A 23,749-nucleotide genomic window follows, 5' to 3' on the forward strand; every position below is an offset into this window, starting at 1 on the left:
GGGGGTGTTGGTAGCGAAAAGGACATTGTACAACTGAAGGTAGGAATAACATGTTTATGCAAACACATATCTTCTTTAACTACTTAAGATAGATAAGGTACCCAAATAGAGTCTGCAACACTGTTATTTCTGTTGTCAAGTTATAGACATCCCTACTCAGAAATTGTTTACGAAAAGTAGGTCAACAGCTTGCGTCCATTTAGGGCCGTACATGTATTATACAAACTCTTTCAATCTGAACCAAAATGTGAAAATCAAATGTCTTAAGCAACCGACGTCATCAGATATGATTTTATCACTGTTTACTTTAAGTGTGGCAACGAACTATCGTATCATAGACTTGTCCATAGGTCGTTCCAAACATCTCTACAAACAGCGTGACCACATGTACATTATCTCGCTCATTTTATCAGAATACTAAACAGATCTATGTAGCGTGCCTGAACTTACTGATATATATGCAGACGAGAGAAATCGGTCGGTGTCGGCGAGGTTTCTGCGAATATTTCCTAGGGGAATGATTTGAGAGACATGAAACTCCTTATAATATCAATTACTACAGTTCAGCTTCTATTTTTAGTCGATGAAAAATCTATATGGTTGCCAGTGGCCATATTGGATTTCTGAATCGTGCGATAATTCGTAGTTTTATGGGACTTTTTACAGGTGTTGTATTAAGTAGTTGTGTTTGGCATACTGTTGTTCCAACTGATTCAAAGTGCATGTCAAGCCGTAAACGTCATGGGAGCGAATGCAGGGTACTGTTTTCTGTCTTTGAATACCGTGTAATCTGACAACTTCTAAACCAAAATGAGTCAGTAAATGTCTGTCACAAATGTAAACAGCAAAATTTTTTTCACCGAAACGAGATATTCCTGAGAATCTTGCATTCTACATACACGAGATATCTAGGTTATTGTACTCACCGTTGACTTCCGAAGCGCCGTTCTGTGGCCATATTTGCTTATCATACCAAATTAAACGCTCGTCACACCAAACACGTTGAACAGCATGTCCATACATACTGTGATTCACTGAATCAAGTTCTAGGACATATGAGCTACAGGTCAGATCTAAAAGTAACGTCACTTCGTGTTCTACAAAGTGCAATTAATAACGTTTTTTCTGTTATTTTAAGACCATCTGGTGACTTCAATTAACGCAGATTATATTTATTGAAAATGCAGAAAAACGTATAGACGCACCACACTTAACGTTCAAGTTGTCGTCTCATATTGTGTACCTTAAGTTTCGCACGAGGCAATAACACTAACCGGTACCAACTACATCGTATACAATTTCTTTGCACTTCACTTTCGTAAATCCTATCACATCATATTAAAAACACTAGTGTATATGTTATTGTCTGCATATTTACAGGAAGCAATATTTTGTTCCTTTCGGATCTCGCCGTCAGCGACATTGAAAGGTAACTTGTTTCAGGTATGTGAGATAAATATTCTCTTTCTCGCCCCTTGCACTTCAAATGGAATTTGATAGGACATACAAAACCAACCTTTAGTAATGTTAATTACGATATACCCAGGCATAATTGGACGTAATTCCAGATTTAAATAAATCTCCGAAGTTATGTAGATTAGCAAATGAAGTACTAATCAAAGTAAGATGTAAATATCGATCATGTGACCAGTCTATAAATCAAATTGGCAAAATAAGCCATCGATACACAACATCCCACAAGCAATTTCCACATCGAAAGCCATTACTTTATCATCAAAATCCAAATTGGCGTTCTGTCAGCCATCTGAGTGTTCAGACAAACGAAAGTACTAAGCATTTAGTAGAGCATGAGACAGATTTTAAACCACGATGGCTGCACGTGCCTGCTTGCCACTTTTTAAATACATTTTAACAAGATTCAAATCACACTGGTCACGGACGTCCATGCACAAGGAGTCTAGTCTGTTATCCAGAGGGATAATCAAACTGGATCTTTCTATATAATTTATCCGTGGTGCGTGACCTAGGGGATCCTGGCGCCCATTAAGATCATTTGAACTGATTCTTTATAGACTTAATTTATCCTTGGAGTGCCCCAGAGAGATCTTGGCTTCCACCAACTACTGGCTTTGTTGGTTATGTGTAAGTTATATGTAATTCTTCGCTGTTTTTGTTCCCCCTACCGGTCCCGAAAATGAGCATGCATTACAAGAATTTAAGAGAAGATCCACGAAGTACTTCTGAAGAAATAGCGACAACAGTTATTAATTACCAGAATCCAAGATGGCCACCTCACCTGTCTGCCATTTTGTTTTCCCAAACAGTTCCAATATCAGCCTTGGATAACCAGGGACTACAGACGAGTCTACATAAGAAATCGAGTAAGATACATCTACAAACATTTACTTTCAAAATCTAAGACGGATTTTGTCCACCGCGTGTTAACATTTTTTCACATTACCAACAGTAGAAATTGGCTGAAACTTACCTGAAATGGCCATTATGATATTTTGTGGGACAGTCCGAAATCCAATATTATGGCATACATCTTGATGGGACACATTTACAGACTCTTCAAAATTTCAATATTAGTCTTTTTGTAACATGATGGCGCAGTCATAGTTTTCATTGAAGTTTCCATTGCAATATGATAAAAGAACATAAGCATATGTTTCGTGAACTTCACTGCGAAATTGTGAAGTAAAGTTTACGAAACGGTAGCAAAGATCAAGAGGTTTAAGTCAGGTTGATCTATAGGGACCTGTACAGCAATTGTCCTAACCAAGATGCTTCAGATCAAAACAAGGCATTCCTGTTCTATTCTCCCTATTGGACCCTGTCCTTCCTACTCCACCATGGACGAGGCCTGCTGCCGATATAAGATCGAATTCTCATCACCCAAGGATCCCCAATTTGGACAAAATCTTTTCATTCCTACAGCAAAAAATTTAAATCTTTCGCATAATTTCCCCTACTGTACCTTTCATACAGAATTGTGTCGTTTTCCTCAATGATGCTACCAACCATATTCGATAAAAATCTACTCAGTCCTTCATAACTGATAATGAGCTCTCTTGTCCCAGTTGCATATGCTCACTTTTGAAAGATGAAAAATTGGATCCACTTCACCCAAGAAGAGTTCAAACTAAATTAAAACATAATCGTATTACTCCTACAGAATTCTAGAGACTTTGCTTAACTTACACTTTTGGGCACCCGCTCTCAGGCCTTGAGGAAGTCAGATTTGTCATTTATATAGAATTGTCATATTCCTCAATGATTCTTCTGACCAAATTTACTCAAAATCAACTTAGCCCTCCTTAAGTACCAAATTATGACCGTGGATGCAGTAATGATATGCCAAAAGCTCTCTTGTCCAAGTTGCATAAACTCACTTTTGAAAGTCGCAAAATTGAATCCCCTTCACCCAAGAATGGTTTAGATTTACTTTAATCCTTCCTGCAGAAAACTAAAGAATTTGCTTAAGATGCTTCTGACCAAATTCGGTCAAAATCACCATGGATGTAGTAGTGGCATGCCAAAAACATCTATTTTGCTTAAGTTCACTTGGCTCTTTTGGGTAAGGGGAGATAATTATTCAAGAAACAGCAATGTGCTGTCAAAATCAAAGATTGAGAGATGATATTTTTAGATTGGTTGTGGGGTATATATGGTAAAATGATACTGTGACAATTGGTTATATTAAATGTTCCCTGTATAAATATATTGGTGAGGACATTTGTTTTCAAATTATCTTCCAAAATCTAAAGGAAATTCTGATTTTAACAAAATAGCAAAAATAAGAATGTCATTTCACAAGTTGAATATGGATATTGGGAGGAAAATGGATATTTATCTAAACTGTAACTGATGTGTGACATAAATTTTGCAATTACTTCACAAAGAAAAAGACGATTCTGAAAATTACACTCCTCTACACATACACCACATCACCAAGGTGAACCCTTGCCAAATTATTGGTGTATGTTAAAATCAACAAAATGAGGATCAGAGTGACCTACTTTTGATGCATGACCTTTTATTGATGTAGGTTAAAGATATCAAAATGAGGATAAGAGTGACCTACTTTTGACACATGACTTTTTATTGATGTAGGTTAAAAATATCAAAATGAGGATCAGAGTGACCTACTTTTGATGCATGACCTTTTATTGATGTAAGTTAAAAATATCAAAATGAGGATCAGAGTGACCTACTTTTGAAACATGACGCATCACCTTACCATGGTGCTCCCATATCACATGTATAAAGTTCTATTGTAGAAGTATTGTAGGAGATTGAGCCAGAACTTATCCATTGATGTAGTTCAGTGACTCACTTTCGATATACTGCCCATACCCAATAAAAACAAGAGGCTGATAGGGCCTGAATTGCTTACCTACATCTTAAAGCCCAGCAATGTAATTTAACCTCTTTAATGGGGCAAGACCAATGGCCAAATTCATATATTACTGTTTTTTCCCCTTTGATTCCCAGTGAGAATTTATTGGGTTGGTATCTCATCTATATCTACATTTATCTCTTAATACCAAGCATTGCCATGTATGGTTTAGTGATGGGGATCTCCACCATTTGAAAGGGCCAATTCTTACATGACGATTGTGTTTATCTCTTTATGCCCAGCAATGCTATACATAGTTATGGGATGGTGATCTACACGGTTTTCAAACACATTTCTCCTATTAAGCCCCTCCTTTCCTGCCTTAGGAGAAGAGATCCACCATTTATACAAAGTTGATTCCCCTTCACCCAAACTTTATTCAAAACAAATTTGGACAAAAGTCAATCATACCTACAAGAGGAGTAGGATTTTAAAGAATTGGTTTTATTTCCCCTGTCTGGCCCTGCCTCTCCCGCCCAAGGGGGCCAAGATCCACTGTTAATACAGAATATACTTCCCTTCAACCAAAGATGCTTCAGGCTATATCTAAACAACATCCAACCATTCCTTCAGGAGGAATTTGATTTAGAAGAATTTGTTCTATTTTCATTATCAAGTGTCATGAAACAGAAATTGTGACACTGAATATAGACATTGTTAATACATGCATACTATCCAAACTGTCATCCTATACTGATAATTCTTATAAGGTTACTTCCAGATGGAAATAACCATCGTTATGCTCAAAAATACAATTTTTCTATGAAAATTACAGTAAAAATAAATTCCTCCCCAGGAAGAAATGACTTACTTTGGTAATTAAAGCACCTTAAGATGCTTCCATTCATGAAGAACAACCGATTCTACCATATCGGAGTCTTAAGTAAATTTTTTAATTAAAGTCAATTTGATGCCTTATGGTACAATCCATCAGTCCCTGGGGGCCATCAGCTTTAAAATGGGCATACCATCAAGCTGTCATCCTTCACTCATAATTCCAACCAAGTTTGAAATATTTCCAATGGAAATTAAACAAATTATGCTCAAAAATCCAGTTTTCCTATATAAACTACAGTAAACTTTATCCCCTCCCCACAAGGATATGAGAGACCCTGGGGCCATGAATTTCACAATTTTGGTAAAGCACCTAAGATGCGTCCATTCATGTACAATGTATTTGATTCGACCATATCTGGGTCTCGAGAAGACTTTTGAGTCAATTTGACCCCTTTTATCCCTTCCCCTAAGGCCCATGTGGGGTGGGGACCGCATAATTCACAATTTTGGTTCATCTTAGGGACGGTTTCTGCAAAATTGCATTGAAAATGAATCATGAGTTTTTGAGAAGTCGAATTTTTTAAAGGGTATTATAATGTCACCCTGGGGCTTGGTCTAAAAAGTTGACAGATGGAGGACACCTCAGTATCCCTATAGGTATTACGGTATAAAAGACTATTCAGCACCAGTGACAAGTAGCATAGAAGAGCCTGGACAAAACTATAGAAAAATAAGAATATGAAATGTGCATTGTGATGGTCATACCAAGAAATAAATATATTCCAGGGAAAGAAATCTCAACACGGAGCTAAATGGAAAACTGAAATGTGTGTTGGGAAGGTGATATAAAAAAAATATATATTTACCCCGTTTCATTAGAAATTAAATGTGAAGCCACACCAAATTTACTGACAACAAAATTTTAAAATCTTGAAGGGATATTCCGCCCAAGTTGCAAATATTTTGTTTTTAATGTATCTCTTATGACTTTTCAAATTATTAAGCGTTAAAATATCCTTCCTGTGGTGACTTTGACAGGTGAAATTTCTGCGAAACAACCCCTGACAAGTATAAAATTAGAATGTGTAAACTTAGCATGATTATCACATGATCATTTCCAAAGTGATGCTGCTAAACGAAACCATGATGTCTGAAGAAGCAGTGAGAGTAAGTTTAGCAGCAAGAGACATCCCCATCATATTTGTCAATGACAACACAAACCATGTTGAAATGACAACAGATATTGATATTCATGTAAGAAAAATTAAGTGTGGTTACAAACGTGTCTCTGTTGGAGTCGCCATTTCATTTGTTTATTGTATTGTAGTCGCAAACCTGCTGTGACGTCATCAGGGCAACATGAACATTTGTAAACAGATATACCTAAATAGAACTTCCTCAAATATATATATCACGAGTTGATTTTTAGAGGAAATAGAGTTGTGCGATTTCCATAAGTCTACAAGTAGATGCTTTTGTACAACTTTTTCAAAAAAATTTTTGATAAAATCCTAACTTGGGGCAGAATATCCTTTAAACTGAAAACGTAACAAGATCCTGACCACTCAGCAGGACGGGTGATGGTAGTTCTTGTCATTTCATTGAACAATTTGGAATTTAGTATGACATTGCTGATGGAATATAAGTGCCTTTTGTCTCACTTTGCAAGAAGTTGGTTATATGATAGCAAATTTGAAAACAGACCACAGATGATGGATAATGTAAAAGCTTACAATGTGATAGCGTGAAAATATTCTTTCATTTATCAATTATTTCTTTTCATAGTGGGTGGGAGTATCCCTTACAAGAGAAAGAAAATAAACAACATCTAATGACAAGGTTAATTTATTTTAAGAATCCACAATATTGTTAATAAAGATTGAAAAATATAGACTGTTCCCAGTAATTCTAGACTGCCAATAATATTTTTCATTTGGATCAAACAGAATATCAACATACTGTTATTCAGTGTGCAAGTTCTCTTTGATCAACAACCCCTATGATTATGAAAAGGCCTCTTGTAAAGTAAAGTACACGACATCAATAGTTTACTGAATAATGTTCTAGTTTCCTATGCTATCAGAAAACTTCTGTTATTGTACATAATTTAAACACACAGCATATATTGGTTAATAAATAACCAATCGCTCTATTTATAGTTTACACATCACATGCTTAAATTTCAAGTAAATTACCAAACTAAATAAATGGCATATACTGCCAAAACAAGATTAAAAATTGGAGATGTGATATTAGAGTATCAACTACAATTCCTTGTCAACAACTTCACACTTAAAACAAATATACAAAAATATGGTATCAATATAACTACAATGAAAAAAAAAAGAAAAAAAAAAGAATAATATTTGGTGACAAGATGAACATGATGTGAGAAGTCTAACAATAAAATTCTGAGAATTGGAAAATTAGTCCTGCATTTGTTAAATTTCATTGTTGATCACATTTAAAAAAAAAGGTTATCTTAATACCAAATGAATCTTTTAGGCCTATTATAGGGCCATTTTAATGCCAGAATCAACTTAATATGTTAGTTAAATGACAATTATATAATGAAGACTACTTTCTGTTGATACCAAGTAATGTAACCGAGTTGATCTGGAGATGTATCAAATGAAAATGACTACTCATGACCAGCAAGATACTAAAATGACAACGGAATGACAATGTACAGTCACAAGTTTAACACAAATATTTACACTACTACAATGTAGTTTGCCTGAATGTCACATGCAAACTTATGTTTGCCACGATCTATCACGAATTTCATATAAAGTAGTGTCTCAAGTTTTACAGATCTTGATTGCAAGGTTTGAAAACCATTCTTTCAACTGATCGGATATTTTAAAGTCTGGTGTGCGGACATATTAGCTGGTGATCTTAGCGCCTGTTGTAACCACCTCCGCCGCCGCCACCACCACCTCCTCGGTTGTAATTTCCTTGACCCTGACTATAGGGTCCTGATCGCTGCTGATAGTTTCCGCCACTACCACCACCCCTCATTGCTCCACCCCCATATCCATCACCATAATTTTGTCCAAAGTTCTGCTGCTGGTTTCCACCCCAGTTTCCACCACTATTCTGGTTTTGATTGTAACCACTGTTGTAGTTGTCATAGCCTCCACCACCTCCTTGGTTCCAATTCTGATTGTAATCACCTCCACCACTATTATAACCACCTCCTTGGTTATAGTCATTGTAGCCACCCTGCTGGTTATAGCCACCACCTTGATCCCAGTCATTTCGACCTCCTCGTCCGCCTCCCATCATTCCACCACGACCGCCGCCGCGTCCTCCCATCATTCCACCTCGACCGCCACCGCGTCCCCCCATTCCACCATCTTGTTCCCTAGGTACAGCCTTCTTAACTTCCACTGATCTACCGTTTACATCGTGTTTCTTTTTCAATACACATTGATCAACAGGATCGTAGTCGAAAAATGTCACAAAGCAAAATCTTTTGTTTTTGCCGGTTACTTTGTCTTTTATCAAATCAACTCTCTCAATATCTCCGTATACACCGAATACTTCACGAAGTTGATCCTCCGTAGCATCATCGGCAATCCCACCAACGAACATTTTCTTGCACGATTGTGAAGATTCTCCTTCGCCACCATCTTTGTTTCTAGGCATAGCACGTTTAGATTCTACTTGCCTTCCATCTAGTCGATGGGGACGACTCTTTTGAGCTTCATCTAGCTCTTCAGGAGTGGAATATGTGATGAATCCAAAACCCCTTGATCGTTTGGTATGGGCATCTTTCATTACCACGCAGTCGATAATATTTCCCCATTGTGCAAAATGGGTTTTTAGACTATCTTCTGTCGTTTCATAGCTCAATCCACCTATAAAAAGCTTTCTAAATTGTTCGTTTTCACGGTCCCCCATGCTTATCGGTATTTGTATAGAAACAAATAGTTAATAACAGTTTACCTCACCGCGTGGCTCCGGGAAACGTCTTGAACAATGCCAACCCACGCCTAACGGTGCTTCCGGTGCGCGCCAATGTGCTTGGTTCAGTAAAATTACAAAATCAGGACACAGTTTTGGGGTTTGCATAATTTTGCTAATATAATCATATTTCATAGAATAACAAACAAACCAATATATTATCAGTTTTAAGTGTGTGTTTTTCCTTCTACTTCTCCAAATGCAATACATAAAACAAAATATATACGATATTATTTCGGATCGTGACAGGATTGGCAATTTAAATCTACCGTTGACTTTACACTCGGTAATTTTCGCCAATTTCCGGCGTTTAATCACATGATCGCAACAATTATCAATGTTAGCTTAATGTATGAAAATATTTGTTAACACTGTACTCGAGAAAATAAATATCAAAATTATCCATGTTTTTATGTGTCAAACAACTTTGCTACATACTCTGAGTTTTGTAGACTTGCACATGCCCCTTCGGCAAGTCTTCGTTAGTAATATACGTCAGAATATGGCAGTGATGTTTAAGGATGTGTGTGCCTTACATTTATTTCATTAACTTATGTTTTTATTCATTGTTTAACATACACAGGACAGTATTTTATAGCATATTTCGCAGTATACTCACATTAAACGTTTTAAGTTAAGTTAAGTTTATTTCCGGGCCAGGATTTAGAAAATCCTCTTCGCCGGACTCCAAACATATGAATACACAGTACATAATACTAAAAAGTTAGACAAAATGTATAGTGTAATACAGTGGTAAAGACGGGTCAGTTTCGCTTAATTAAATTTAAAGGTCAAAAGAAAGTTCTGCTCTATAATTGTAAACAATATCCTGATTTTCCCAAAATTTATCTAATCGATTTTTGAAACAGTTAGTGATTGGTGCTGATAAAACAGATTTTGGTAAAGAGTTCCAAATGCGTGCTGATCTAATAGTAAAAGAGTTCCTTCTTTTTGTAGAATTTGTTCTTTGTGGAAAGAGTTTTTGGGTATTCACTCTTCCGCTGTGTTTAGAAGCCACTTCTGACCATACTTTTAATAAAGTACAACATTCTTTATCACAGATCCAGTTTATCATTTCAAGTGTATACTTCAATCATTTCCCCGCGCCGATATGACAATGTAGGTATCTTAAGTTTACTTAGCTTAAAAAAAATACCTGTAGAAAATTCCTCCTGGTCGTTGTTTTCTTTAATTTAGGAGGTATTTTGGAGGTATGATTTCTTAATCAAGACCAAGAACAAATTAATTGTAAGTTTCGCCATTTCCTCTACTAATTCTACGTGTATGTTAACAGTATTTTTCAGCTGTAAAATAAAAAAGGTTTAATCTTGGCGCGTTACACTATGGCTATTGTCTAGGTTTTGTGAAGTTGTACCCATGCACTCTATTCTTTTTCACTTAAGTAAAATAAAATATAATGCGAAACGAAGTTAAGGCAAAATGAATTTCACTTAAATAAACTAAATGTACACATTAAGAGGAATCGGGATTAAATGTTGAAACGGCTTACCATAATTAACGGATTTTTTTTTATCTAAACAGAGAACTATTTACTTTAGTTAGCATGCAATCTGATTAAGATACAAATCATAGTTTACGACTCCAATACTTGCCGTTAGAGTTGTAAATTATGTATTTTAATCAGATTGGTTAGCATGTTCTTCCATTTTGTACAAATTTTGTTTATGAAGAATCAACAACTTTGTTCTACTTGATTCCACTACGCCTAGTAATTAAGGATTTGAAAAGATATAACAATTCGTAAATAAATGCTATTTTCCATTTTAATTTGCTCTGCATCACAAAAAACGAGAATATTACTTGTACAGAGTCTATATCACAAAAAACGAAAATATTACTTGTACAGAGTCTATCAATGATCGCCGATACATCAAGTCAAGAAATGTCCGTGTTACAAATTAATTCTGTTTGATCAAACCTGCGTTATTTGTGATATCAAATACTGCAAAATTTTATTCATATTTTATTTAGAGTCGTCAAAATGGCTAACCGACTTGACGAGTTTTCAGAACGCATAACCAAAGATCTGGACCGCTCCATGGATTTCTGGATAAACCATTCACACGACGATACTCACGGGTAACACACAGGGCCCAGCAACAATTTATCCATCTTCATTTATGTATATATACAATGAACACAAGTTAATCTACAGGACACAAAACGTCAATTCATCGTTATCTTTATGTTTGGGTTTGCTACCTAGTTTTTCTATTAAAATATAATGTTCACGAAGTCTTGTGTGTCTGATAAGCAATCTTTGATGAAAGTATTAAGACAAGTGAAATATTTCTTACCAGTATAATATCAGAATACAGTTTTTATCGGACATAATTATTCCCGTGAACCTGACTTCATTGTGTTTTTAGGGGATTTTTCAACTGTATCAGTAAAGATGGACAAGTGTACGACCGTCTGAAACACGTCTGGTTACAGGCAAGGCAGGTATGTGGGAGAGATATATTGTGATTACAGGAGGGATGGAAGTGGGAGATATAGATATATTATGGTTACAGGAGGGATGGAAGTGGGAGATATAGATATATTGTGATTACAGGAGGGATGGAAGTGGGAGATATATATATATTGTGATTACAGGAGGGATGGAAGCGGGAGATATAGATATATTGTGATTACTGGAGGGATGGAAGTGGGAGATATTGATATATTGTGATTACAGGAGGGATGGAAGTGGAAGATATTGATATATTGTGGTTACAGGAGGGATGGAAGTGGGAGATATAGATATATTGTGGTTACAGGAGGGATGGAAGTGGGAGATATGTATTGTGATTACTGGAGGGATGGAAGTGGGAGAGATATATTGTGATTACAGGAGGGATGGAAGTGGGAGATATTGATATATTGTGATTACAGGAGGGATGGAAGTGGGAGATATTGATATATTGTGGTTACAGGAGGGATGGAAGTGGGAGATATGTATTGTGATTACTGGAGGGATGGAAGTGGGAGAGATATATTGTGATTACAGGAGGGATGGAAGTGGGAGATATAGATATATTGTGATTACAGGAGGGATGGAAGTGGGAGATATAGATATATTGTGATTACAGGAGTGATGGAAGTGGGAGATATAGATATATTGTGATTACAGGAGGGATGGAAGTGGGAGAGATATATTGTGATTACAGGAGGGATGGAAGTGGGAGATATAGATATATTGTGATTACAGGAGTGATGGAAGTGGGAGATATAGATATATTGTGATTACAGGAGGGATGGAAGTGGGAGATATAGATATATTGTGGTTACAGGAGGGATGGAAGTGGGAGATATAGATATATTGTGATTACAGGAGGGATGGAAGTGGGAGATATAGATATATTGTGATTACAGGAGGGATGGAAGTGGGAGATATAGATATATTGTGATTACAGGAGGGATGGAAGTGGGAGATATAGATATATTGTGGTTACAGGAGGGATGGAAGTGGGAGATATTGATATATTGTGATTACAGGAGGGATGGAAGTGGGAGATATAGATATATTGTGATTACAGGAGGGATGGAAGTGGGAGATATAGATATATTGTGGTTACAGGAGGGATGGAAGTGGGAGATATAGATATATTGTGATTACAGGAGTGATGGAAGTGGGAGATATAGATATATTGTGATTACAGGAGGGGTGGAAGTGGGAGATATAGATATATTGTGATTACAGGAGGGATGGAAGTGGGAGATATAGATATATTGTGATTACAGGAGGGATGGAAGTGGGAGATATAGATATATTGTGATTACAGGAGGGATGGAAGTGGGAGATATAGATATATTGTGATTACAGGAGGGATGGAAGTGGGAGATATAGATATATTGTGGTTACAGGAGGGATGGAAGTGGGAGATATAGATATATTGTGATTACAGGAGGGATGGAAGTGGGAGATATAGATATATTGTGATTACAGGAGGGATGGAAGTGGGAGATATAGATATATTGTGGTTACAGGAGGGATGGAAGTGGGAGATATAGATATATTGTGATTACAGGAGGGATGGAAGTGGTAGATATAGATATATTGTGATTACAGGAGGGATGGAAGTGGGAGAGATATATTGTGATTACAGGAGGGATGGAAGTGGGAGATATAGATATATTGTGGTTACAGGAGAGATGGAAGTGGGAGAGATATATTGTGATTACAGGAGGGATGGAAGTGGGAGATATAGATATATTGTGGTTACAGGAGGGATGGAAGTGGGAGATATAGATATATTGTGATTACAGGAGGGATGGAAGCGGGAGATATAGATATATTGTGATTACAGGAGGGATGGAAGTGGGAGATATAGATATATTGTGGTTACAGGAGGGATGGAAGTGGGAGATATAGATATATTGTGATTACTGGAGGGATGGAAGTGGGAGAGATATATTGTGATTACAGGAGGGATGGAAGTGGGAGATATAGATATATTGTGATTACAGGAGGGATGGAAGTGGGAGATATTGATATATTGTGGTTACAGGAGGGATGGAAGCGGGAGATATAGATATATTGTGATTACAGGAGGGATGGAAGCGGGAGATATAGATATATTGTGATTACAGGAGGGATGGAAGTGGGAGATATAGATATATTGTGATTACAGGAGGGATGGAAGTGGGAGATATAGATATATTGTGGTTACAGGAGAGATGGAAGTGGGAGAGATATATTGTGATTACAGGAGGGATGGAAGCGGGAGATATAGATATATTGTGATTACAGGAGGGATGGAATGGGAGATATGTATTGTGATTAGAGGAGGGATGGAAGCGGGAGATATAGATATATTGTGATTACAGGAGGGATGGAAGTGGGAGATATAGATACATTGAGATTACAGGAGGGATGGAAGTGGGAGATATAGATATATTATGGTTACAGGAGGGATGGAAGTGGGAGATATAGATATATTGTGGTTACAGGAGGGATGGAAGTGGGAGATATAGATATATTGTGATTACAAGAGGGATGTAAGTGTGTTAATTGGAATAACATTTCTGTTTGTATATTTCCATCAGGTGTGGACTTACTGTCGCCTTTACAACGAAGTCGAGCGATTCCAAAGACAAGATATCCTACAGGCAGCTTTGAAAGGTTGGCACTGATAAACACACGTAATTAAGTTACTGCTTCTATAGACACTACTAATTCGAATATCCCACTGTCCAGACATCACCAATTTGATTGTCCCACTATCCATACACCACTAACCTGGTGATACCACTATTCAGACACCACTAACCCGGTGATACCACTATTCAGACAACACTAACCCGGTGATACCACTAATCAGACACCACTAACCCGGTGATACCACTATTCAGACACCACTAACCCGGTGATACCACTATTCAGACACCACTAACCCGGTGATACCACTATTCAGACAACACTAACCCGGTGATACCACTATTCAGACACCACTAACCCGGTGATACCACTATTCAGACACCACTAACCCGGTGATACCACTATTCAGACACCACTAACCCGGTGATACCACTATTCAGACACCACTAACCCGTTGATACCACTATTCAGACACCACTAACCTGGTGATACCACTATTCAGACACCACTAACCCGGTGATACCACTATCCATACACCACTAACCGGGTGATACCACTATTCAGATACCACTAACCCGGTGATACCACTATTCAGCCACCACTAACCCGGTGATACCACTATTCAGCCACCACTAACCCGGTGATACCACTATTCAGCCACCACTAACCCGGTGATACCACTATTCATACACCATTAACTGGTGGTACCACTATTCAGCCACCTCTAACCCGGTGATACCACTATTCAGCCACCACTAACCCGGTGATACCACTATTCAGCCACCACTAACCCGGTGATACCACTATCCATACACCACTAACCTGGTGATACCACTGCTAAGCGAGCTGATGTCGTGACGTGACGTTCGACGTCCGTCTGTCAACCTTAATCCAATTTCAATGTCATAGTCAAATATTTCAAACAGCCTCTTCTGAATAACCAATAGCCCCAAGGCAGTGATATTGGCTTTGTAGATTGCTGGGATGAATATTGTTGAAGTTAATGATATTTATCAACTTTCAAGGTAACAATCTTTACACGACTTTTCTTTTCAATATTAAACCGGCCAATAGAATGCGAGATAAAGGGAAACCAGGATTCTTCAAATTAATTACCTTGGGTTTTGCTCTTTGAAAACATCATATACATGTCATTTAAGATGTAGCTCTTTAAAACATGACCTTTTGATGTCAGAAGAAAAACAAGACATGAAAATAGAAATAATAATAGGAAATCATAATTTCTGGATATGTTTAAATAATTACCTAAATGACTTTGTAAATATCAACTTATTCATGTTTTCAAGGTCGAATAGTTTCATCATAGACATCAGAAATGTCCGACGCCTGTAGTCATGTGTGTATATGCTAATTTGGTAAACTCTGGGATTACAGGAATGGCCTTCCTTCAAAAGTATGCCAAGGATCCTCAGACTTGTAAGTGTCACTTGGTGCTGACAGAGGATGGCAAAGCTGTGAAAACCCAGCGATCCATCTTCTCCGAGTGTTTCTATCTCATGGCTCTGTCGGAGACCAGCAGGGCGAGCGGGGACAAGGCTTATATGGTGAAATGCATTTTCATTTCATTGGAATCTCTTTCGTAGAAAGCTAGCTGATTTGTATACTTCTAAGTTCGTGATTTTCGTTTTTGAGCGGAAACCTTGGATTTCGAAATTGACGAGCTAAACCTCGCAGAGTTATGTTGATCGGTTAGTAATGCAGTATATTGTCAGATTTTAATAAATATGCTAAATAACCATTGTCCTCATAGACAGAAGCTTTACAAATGATGGACAAGATCGTGTACTGGGTTCGAGAGGACGACACAGATTTAGGACGACCGGCCATGGAAGGAGCCATGCCCACTAGCACTCTTGCTGTACCGATGATGCTTCTGTGTTTAATTGATCAACTAGAAACTGTGGACCCAACACTGGAAACAAGATACAGGGACCTCACGGGCTGGTGTCTGACCGAAGTCAAGAAACACATTCAGGTAGGTTGGTCGATGACACGGTACTCGGAAGAATACGTAAAGTTTGTAGTGGAGTTTTAACTAGGGAGGTAAAGTTAAATATAGTAATCTATATGAAGAATCTTTGTGGTCTTTTACAAATACTGGTGAATCATTGAAGACGATGTTTTATAGAGGGACGGCACTGTTATCCTGGAGAATGTGAGTCCAGAAGGAGAAGAACTCCCAGGCAGTGCTGGAAGACTGATGTTACCGGGGCACTCAATCGAGGCTGGCTGGTTCCTGTTACAGCATGCCATCAGCAAGGGAAAGGACGATGTGAAGAAAATGGCCATCGACAAGTTCATCTTAAATCCGTTTAATTATGGTTGGGACAAAATTCACGGCGGACTGTTTTACTTCCTGGATGTGGACAACTGGTCACCTACACAGCTAGAGTGGGATATGAAACTATGGTGGGCTCACAACGAGGCTCTCATTGCCTTCCTCTTGGTGTACAAAGAAACCGGCGACGTTAAAATGATCGACATATTTGCAAAAATATTCGACTACAGTTACACTCACGTAAGATATACACCTTTTACTTTGATATATCATATTGGTATTTATTTCATACTTTAAGAACCAGTATAATGTGTACCTGTCCAGTATACATTTGGTTTATTAAGATGAATGGAAATTTGTCGTTTCATACGACATTTCACTGTATAAAACAGTATTCAAGATCGGTCTCTAAACTCTTTGGCTTATTCCATATTGACCTTGTTTTGACATGTGATATGCTAGTACATGTATTTGGAAACTACTAATTGCGCAACAATCACATTTGCATGTTTATTTGTGATCTATTAAACTCGACAGAGCTTTTTGTGGCATAGTCAAACCCACACATGCAGTGATGCTTTATGATGTTCATTGGCTCCATTGTTATATTGACATATGGTGGTGTAGGGCCAGTCGTTATATTGACATACGGTGGTGTAGGGCCAGTCGTTATATTGACATACGGTGGTGTAGAGCCAGTCGTTATGTTGACATACGGTGGTGTAGAGCCAGTCGTTATATTGACATACGTTGGTGTAGGGCCAGTCGTTATATTGACATACGGTGGTGTAGAGCCAGTCGTTATATTGACATACGGTGGTGTAGAGCCAGTCGTTATATTGACATACGTTGGTGTAGGGCCAGTCGTTATATTGACATACGGTGGTGTAGAGCCAGTCGTTATATTGACATAAGGTGGTGTAGAGCCAGTCGTTATATTGACATACGGTGGTGTAGAGCCAGTCGTTATATTGACATACGTTGGTGTAGGGCCAGTCGTTATATTGACATACGGTGGTGTAGAGCCAGTCGTTATATTGACATACGTTGGTGTACAGCCAGTCGTTATATTGACATACGGTGGTGTAGAGCCAGTCGTTATATTGACATACAGTGGTGTAGAGCCAGTCGTTATGTTGACATACGTTGGTGTAGGGCCAGTCGTTATATTGACATACGGTGGTGTAGGACCAGTCGTCTTTTCGCAGGAAACAGTTTTATCAATCAATGATAAAGTTACACGTGTTGTTTCCTTATTCAAATTATACGGTTTGTTCAGTATTTTGACTTTTTGACAGGATTTGTTCACAGTACTATGTAGCACTATGTCCCAGGTTTGGAGCCCTCAATCTCTTCTGTGGAACTATAAAATACATGACACATTTCTACTGGGCCTACTTTGGATGGAATGTTACAAAGTTTCTATAAATGACTGACCTTGCATAGTGCTACAATGTTTCTATAATTGGCCTACCTTGGAAAGAGTGCTACAGAGTTTCTATGATTAACCTTGACCTACCTTGGTGCAGGAGTAAAAAAGATTCTATAAATGATTGAACTTGACCCTCCTATGATGGATTGTTACAAAGTTGCTATAATGATTGAACTTGACCCTCCTATGATGGATTGTTACAAAGTTGTTATAATGATTGAACTTGACCCTCCTATGATGGATTGTTACAAAGTTGTTATAATGATTGAACTTGACCCTCCTATGATGGATTGTTACAAAGTTGTTATAATGATTGAACTTGACCCTCCTATGATGGATTGTTACAAAGTTGTTATAATGATTGAACTTGACCCTCCTATGATGGATTGTTACAAAGTTGTTATAATGATTGAACTTGACCCTCCTATGATGGATTGTTACAAAGTTGTTATAATGATTGAACTTGACCCTCCTATGATGGATTGTTACAAAGTTGTTATAATGATTGAACTTGACCCTCCTATGATGGATTGTTACAAAGTTGTTATAATGATTGAACTTGACCCTCCTATGATGGATTGTTACAAAGTTGTTATAATGATTGAACTTGACCCTCCTATGATGGATTGTTACAAAGTTGTTATAATGATTGAACTTGACCCTCCTATGATGGATTGTTACAAAGTTGTTATAATGATTGAACTTGACCCTCCTATGATGGATTGTTACAAAGTTGTTATAATGATTGAACTTGACCCTCCTATGATGGATTGTTACAAAGTTGTTATAATGATTGAACTTGACCCTCCTATGATGGATTGTTACAAAGTTGTTATAATGATTGAACTTGACCCTCCTATGATGGATTGTTACAAAGTTGTTATAATGATTGAACTTGACCCTCCTATGATGGATTGTTACAAAGTTGTTATAATGATTGAACTTGACCCTCCTTTGCTGGACTGTTACAAAGTTGCTATAATGATTGAACTTGACCCTCCTATGATGGATTCTTACAAAGTTGCTATAATGATTGAACTTGACCCTCCTTTGCTGGATTGTTACAAAGTTGTTATAATGATTGAACTTGACCCTCCTATGATGGATTGTTACAAAGTTGTTATAATGATTGAACTTGACCCTCCTTTGATGGATTGTTACAAAGTTGCTATAATGATTGAACTTGACCCTCCTTTGATGGATTGCTACAAAGTTGCTATAATGATTGAACTTGACCCTCCTTTGATGGATTGCTACAAAGTTGCTATAATGATTGAACTTGACCCTCCTTTGCTACAAAGTTGTTATAATGATTGAACTTGACCCTCCTATGCTGGATTGCTACAAAGTTGTTATAATGATTGAACTTGACCCTCCTATGATGGATTGTTACAAAGTTGCTATAATGATTGAACTTGACCCTCCTATGATGGATTGTTACAAAGTTGTTATAATGATTGAACTTGACCCTCCTATGATGGATTGTTACAAAGTTGTTATAATGATTGAACTTGACCCTCCTTTGATGGATTGTTACAAAGTTGTTATAATGATTGAACTTGACCCTCCTATGATGGATTGTTACAAAGTTGTTATAATGATTGAACTTGACCCTCCTTTGATGGATTGTTACAAAGTTGCTATAATGATTGAACTTGACCCTCCTATGATGGATTGCTACAAAGTTGTTATAATGATTGAACTTGACCCTCCTATGATGGATTGTTACAAAGTTGCTATAATGATTGAACTTGACCCTCCTATGATGGATTGTTACAAAGTTGTTATAATGATTGAACTTGACCCTCCTATGATGGATTGTTACAAAGTTGCTATAGTGATTGAACTTGACCCTCCTATGATGGATTGTTACAAAGTTGTTATAATGATTGAACTTGACCCTCCTTTGATGGATTGTTACAAAGTTGCTATAATGATTGAACTTGACCCTCCTATGATGGATTGTTACAAAGTTGCTATAGTGATTGAACTTGACCCTCCTATGATGGATTGTTACAAAGTTGTTATAATGATTGAACTTGACCCTCCTATGATGGATTGTTACAAAGTTGCTATAATGATTGAACTTGACCCTCCTATGATGGATTGTTACAAAGTTGTTATAATGATTGAACTTGACCCTCCTATGATGGATTGTTACAAAGTTGCTATAGTGATTGAACTTGACTTAACAGGGTTGGAGTGTTGTAGTTTCTATGAATACATGATTTTGACCTACTTTCATGGTCAGGGGGCCCAGTGATGCATTGTTTTTTTAGATTTCACAAGCTTCAGTACAATACCAGTCACTATTACATTTGTCCTCACCATGGACACCATGAACATTTTGGTAGTTGTCACAGGTCAGATGACTTTCTTAGGTAAAGATCTTTAGATAATCCATTCTTATTAACACTAGTAACACTTTAAAGGATGAAATGTTAACAGATTCTCATGCCATATGTTTACCACAGCATACCACCTATAGGCAGGTTTTAACTATCTCTTCATCAACATTGTCAGGCAGAGGTGCAGAATGTAAAATAGATGATAGAATAAATATTGTTTACATTTAGTGTTCCTATCATAAACATGAACCTGGAGAATAAATCACATGTATATTAACATACCTGGTATAAACCTGCAGTAATTAGCATTTTATATACATGTAGCAAATGACCATACCTTTCTTGTCAATTTTGTTCAGTTTGTTGATGAGGAAAATGGTGAATGGTATGGTTACCTCAATCGAAATGGTGAAATCAGCATGGACTTCAAGGGTGGCCCTTGGAAAGGTAATCTGCCTTGTGTGAATTCTGTCGAGTGGTCTCATGATAGTTGAAGCATATTTCGAAACATAAAATGAATACCTGCAATACATCCAAAGTTAGAGATGGAATTTTTCCATGAACTAAGTATATTGTTACTGAGGAACCCGAGTATCCACAAAGTATCATGGGACATTCATAACATACAATACAATCATTACTATTATTTGATGTTTTTATATTCAACTAACCATCAACCTTTACAACTTGAGAAAGTATGGTACAAAGTTATGTGTGAATTTGTCAGTGAACACATTTTTTGAGAATTATTTTTATGACAGTTGCTTTTGCCATGGTTACTTTAAACTAATATTAACAATTAAGATGGTATTGTATTCATTTCAAAAATATTTACATTGCATTATTGAATGCTAAAACAACAAGAAAATATCAACATATGAACATAATCATAATAAAAACTCAAATTCAGTAAAGCTAGGGCAAAATATGAACAAAAGAAAGATTTAAACTCTGACTCCTGAAAAAGTACAAGAATAAGATCAGATGTTCCAAAAGAATATGCATCTTCTGCTTCTTTGACAACAACTACGTAAATCTTGGTGAATCCAAGTAGGTAATGTCATGTTCTCATATAACAAATAAAGGAAACTTTAATATCTTGAGAAAAAGTTCAACCGTTTTCACTGTATAACATATTATTTTTGTTTTTTAGGATGCTTCCATGTTCCTCGCTATCTAATGATGTGTGAAAAGATGCTGAAAGAACTAAAACAATAAAGTTTCCAACATTGTCATTACTGACGTTGCAACTGAAGGACTAGTCATTTTGTTGACAATAGTTGTTAAAACTTTTATAACAATGCAGAATAATTTTGTACTGATGATTCAATGTAATTGATGAAAAATGTTCATGATTCAACTTTCTTGATTGTTTTTAGTAAATGATCTTTCAAAGATAAATAAAGCATTACCCAAAATTTCAATGATTATACAAAATATTTGCTTTATCAAGATATCCTATCATGACAATATCAATACATTATATTTTAAGTTCCTGCTGTTTGAGCAGACAAACTTGTGAATGATATACAGTATTTTATTTTTGTCAGCACATGGTGATGGGCTTGTTATCTTATTATATACAATTAAACAATTTCAATCTGTGCCTGATTATTCTTTATGCTTCTACAATAAATAAGCTGGAGTGTTGCTATAGACTGTTTAAAGTTAAATTTCCACATACTTACTATATCATGGGCACAGATATTGAACTGAAAGCCGATATCTATATTCACTATATTAAAAGATACTGGTCAAAGCTATTGCTCAGAAAGTTTGAGTTGAATTGGTAATATCACCTAATTGTTTGTGATATCACTGAAGTGAAGTAAAATGACACCCTATAGTTACAGCAAATTGGGCCCAGCAGAAGTCATTTGTAAACTTGCAGATTGTGTATTTTCAGTTTCCTTCTTTTTCTCTGATCTGAATATATTGAACTATAGGTGTGATGTTCATATTTTACACAATACATTGTACCTCATTTTTATGTATTGCAAGAGATACATTTTTGACAGTAATTGTTTTTACGGTTTTGTTTTACAGTGGTTCAAGTTTCTGTGCAACAATTCGTCAATGTGAAATTGACAATGTTCTTTATACATATCATATGTCTGTAGCTGTAACCCTGATACTAGTATCCATGCCACACATATTGGTGGCTTTAGCTGTAACCCTGATACTAGTATACATTCCACACATAATGGTGGCTTTAGCTGTAACCCTGATACAAGTATCCATGCCACACATATTGGTGGCTTTAGCTGTAACCCAGATACTAGTATCCATGCCACACATATTGGTGGCTTTAGCTGTAACCCAGATACTAGTATCCATGCCACACATATTGGTGGCTTTAGCTGTAACCCAGATACTAGTATCCATTCCACACATAATGGTGTCTGTAGCTGTAACCCAGATACTAGTATCCATGCCACACATATTGGTGGCTTTAGCTGTAACCCTGATACTAGTATCCATTCCACACATAATGGTGGCTTTAGCTGTAACCCTGATACAAGTATCCATGCCACACATATTGGTGGCTTTAGCTGTAACCCTGATACTAGTATCCATTCCACACATAATGGTGTCTGTAGCTGTAACCCAGATACTAGTATCCATGCCACACATATTGGTGGCTTCAGTTGTAACCCTGATACTAGTATCCATACCACACATATTGGTGGCTTTAGCTGTAACCCTGATACAAGTATCCATGCCACACATATTGGTGGCTTCAGCTGTAACCCTGATACTAGTATCCATGCCACACATATTGGTGGCTTCAGCTGTAACCCTGATACTAGTATCTATGCCATACATATTGGTGGCTTTAGCTGTAACCCTGATACTAGTATCCATGCCACACATATTGGTGGCTTTAGCTGTAACCCTGATACTAGTATCCATGCCACACATATTGGTTACTTTAGCTGTAACCCCGATACTAGTATCCATGCCACACATAATGGTGTCTGTAGCTGTAACCCAGATACTAGTATCCATTCCACACATAATGGTGGCTTTAGCTGTAACCCTGATACAAGTATCCATGCCACACATATTGGTGGCTTTAGCTGTAACCCTGATACTAGTATCCATTCCACACATAATGGTGTCTGTAGCTGTAACCCAGATACTAGTATCCATGCCACACATATTGGTGGCTTCAGTTGTAACCCTGATACTAGTATCCATACCACACATATTGGTGGCTTTAGCTGTAACCCTGATACAAGTATCCATGCCACACATATTGGTGGCTTCAGCTGTAACCCTGATACTAGTATCCATGCCACACATATTGGTGGCTTCAGCTGTAACCCTGATACTAGTATCTATGCCATACATATTGGTGGCTTTAGCTGTAACCCTGATACTAGTATCCATGCCACACATATTGGTGGCTTTAGCTGTAACCCTGATACTAGTATCCATGCCACACATATTGGTT

General features: G+C 37.2%; 2 protein-coding genes across 3 annotated transcripts; one reads left to right on the plus strand and one right to left on the minus strand.

Moving 5' to 3' along the window:
• The first annotated feature begins 22 nt into the window (after positions 1-22).
• Positions 23-21,764, plus strand: LOC132560714 (N-acylglucosamine 2-epimerase-like). Of its 2 annotated transcripts, XM_060225389.1 has the most exons (10): positions 23-39; positions 1,381-1,443; positions 11,102-11,209; positions 11,500-11,575; positions 14,162-14,237; positions 15,609-15,778; positions 15,985-16,209; positions 16,363-16,752; positions 20,652-20,739; positions 21,446-21,764. In XM_060225389.1, exons 3-10 carry the CDS (start codon positions 11,112-11,114, stop codon positions 21,508-21,510), a joined length of 1,188 nt encoding a protein of 395 aa, XP_060081372.1. In that variant the 5' UTR covers positions 23-39; positions 1,381-1,443; positions 11,102-11,111; the 3' UTR covers positions 21,511-21,764. The 2 variants fall into 2 exon arrangements, with proteins under 2 accessions (XP_060081372.1, XP_060081374.1); XM_060225391.1 differs by lacking the exon at positions 23-39 and having other exon boundaries at positions 1,396-1,429.
• On the minus strand, positions 6,970-9,138 carry LOC132560699 (heterogeneous nuclear ribonucleoprotein A1-like). The gene has a single exon (XM_060225369.1). It carries the CDS (start codon positions 9,044-9,046, stop codon positions 8,039-8,041), a length of 1,008 nt encoding a protein of 335 aa, XP_060081352.1. The 5' UTR covers positions 9,047-9,138; the 3' UTR covers positions 6,970-8,038.
• Positions 21,765-23,749: the final 1,985 nt, after the last annotated feature.

Source organism: Ylistrum balloti, unplaced genomic scaffold (genome assembly GCF_031769215.1).
Source record: "Ylistrum balloti isolate Yb309-2 unplaced genomic scaffold, AGI_CSIRO_Ybal_v1 Utg371104, whole genome shotgun sequence".
Classification (NCBI taxonomy): Eukaryota; Metazoa; Mollusca; class Bivalvia; order Pectinida; family Pectinidae; genus Ylistrum; species Ylistrum balloti.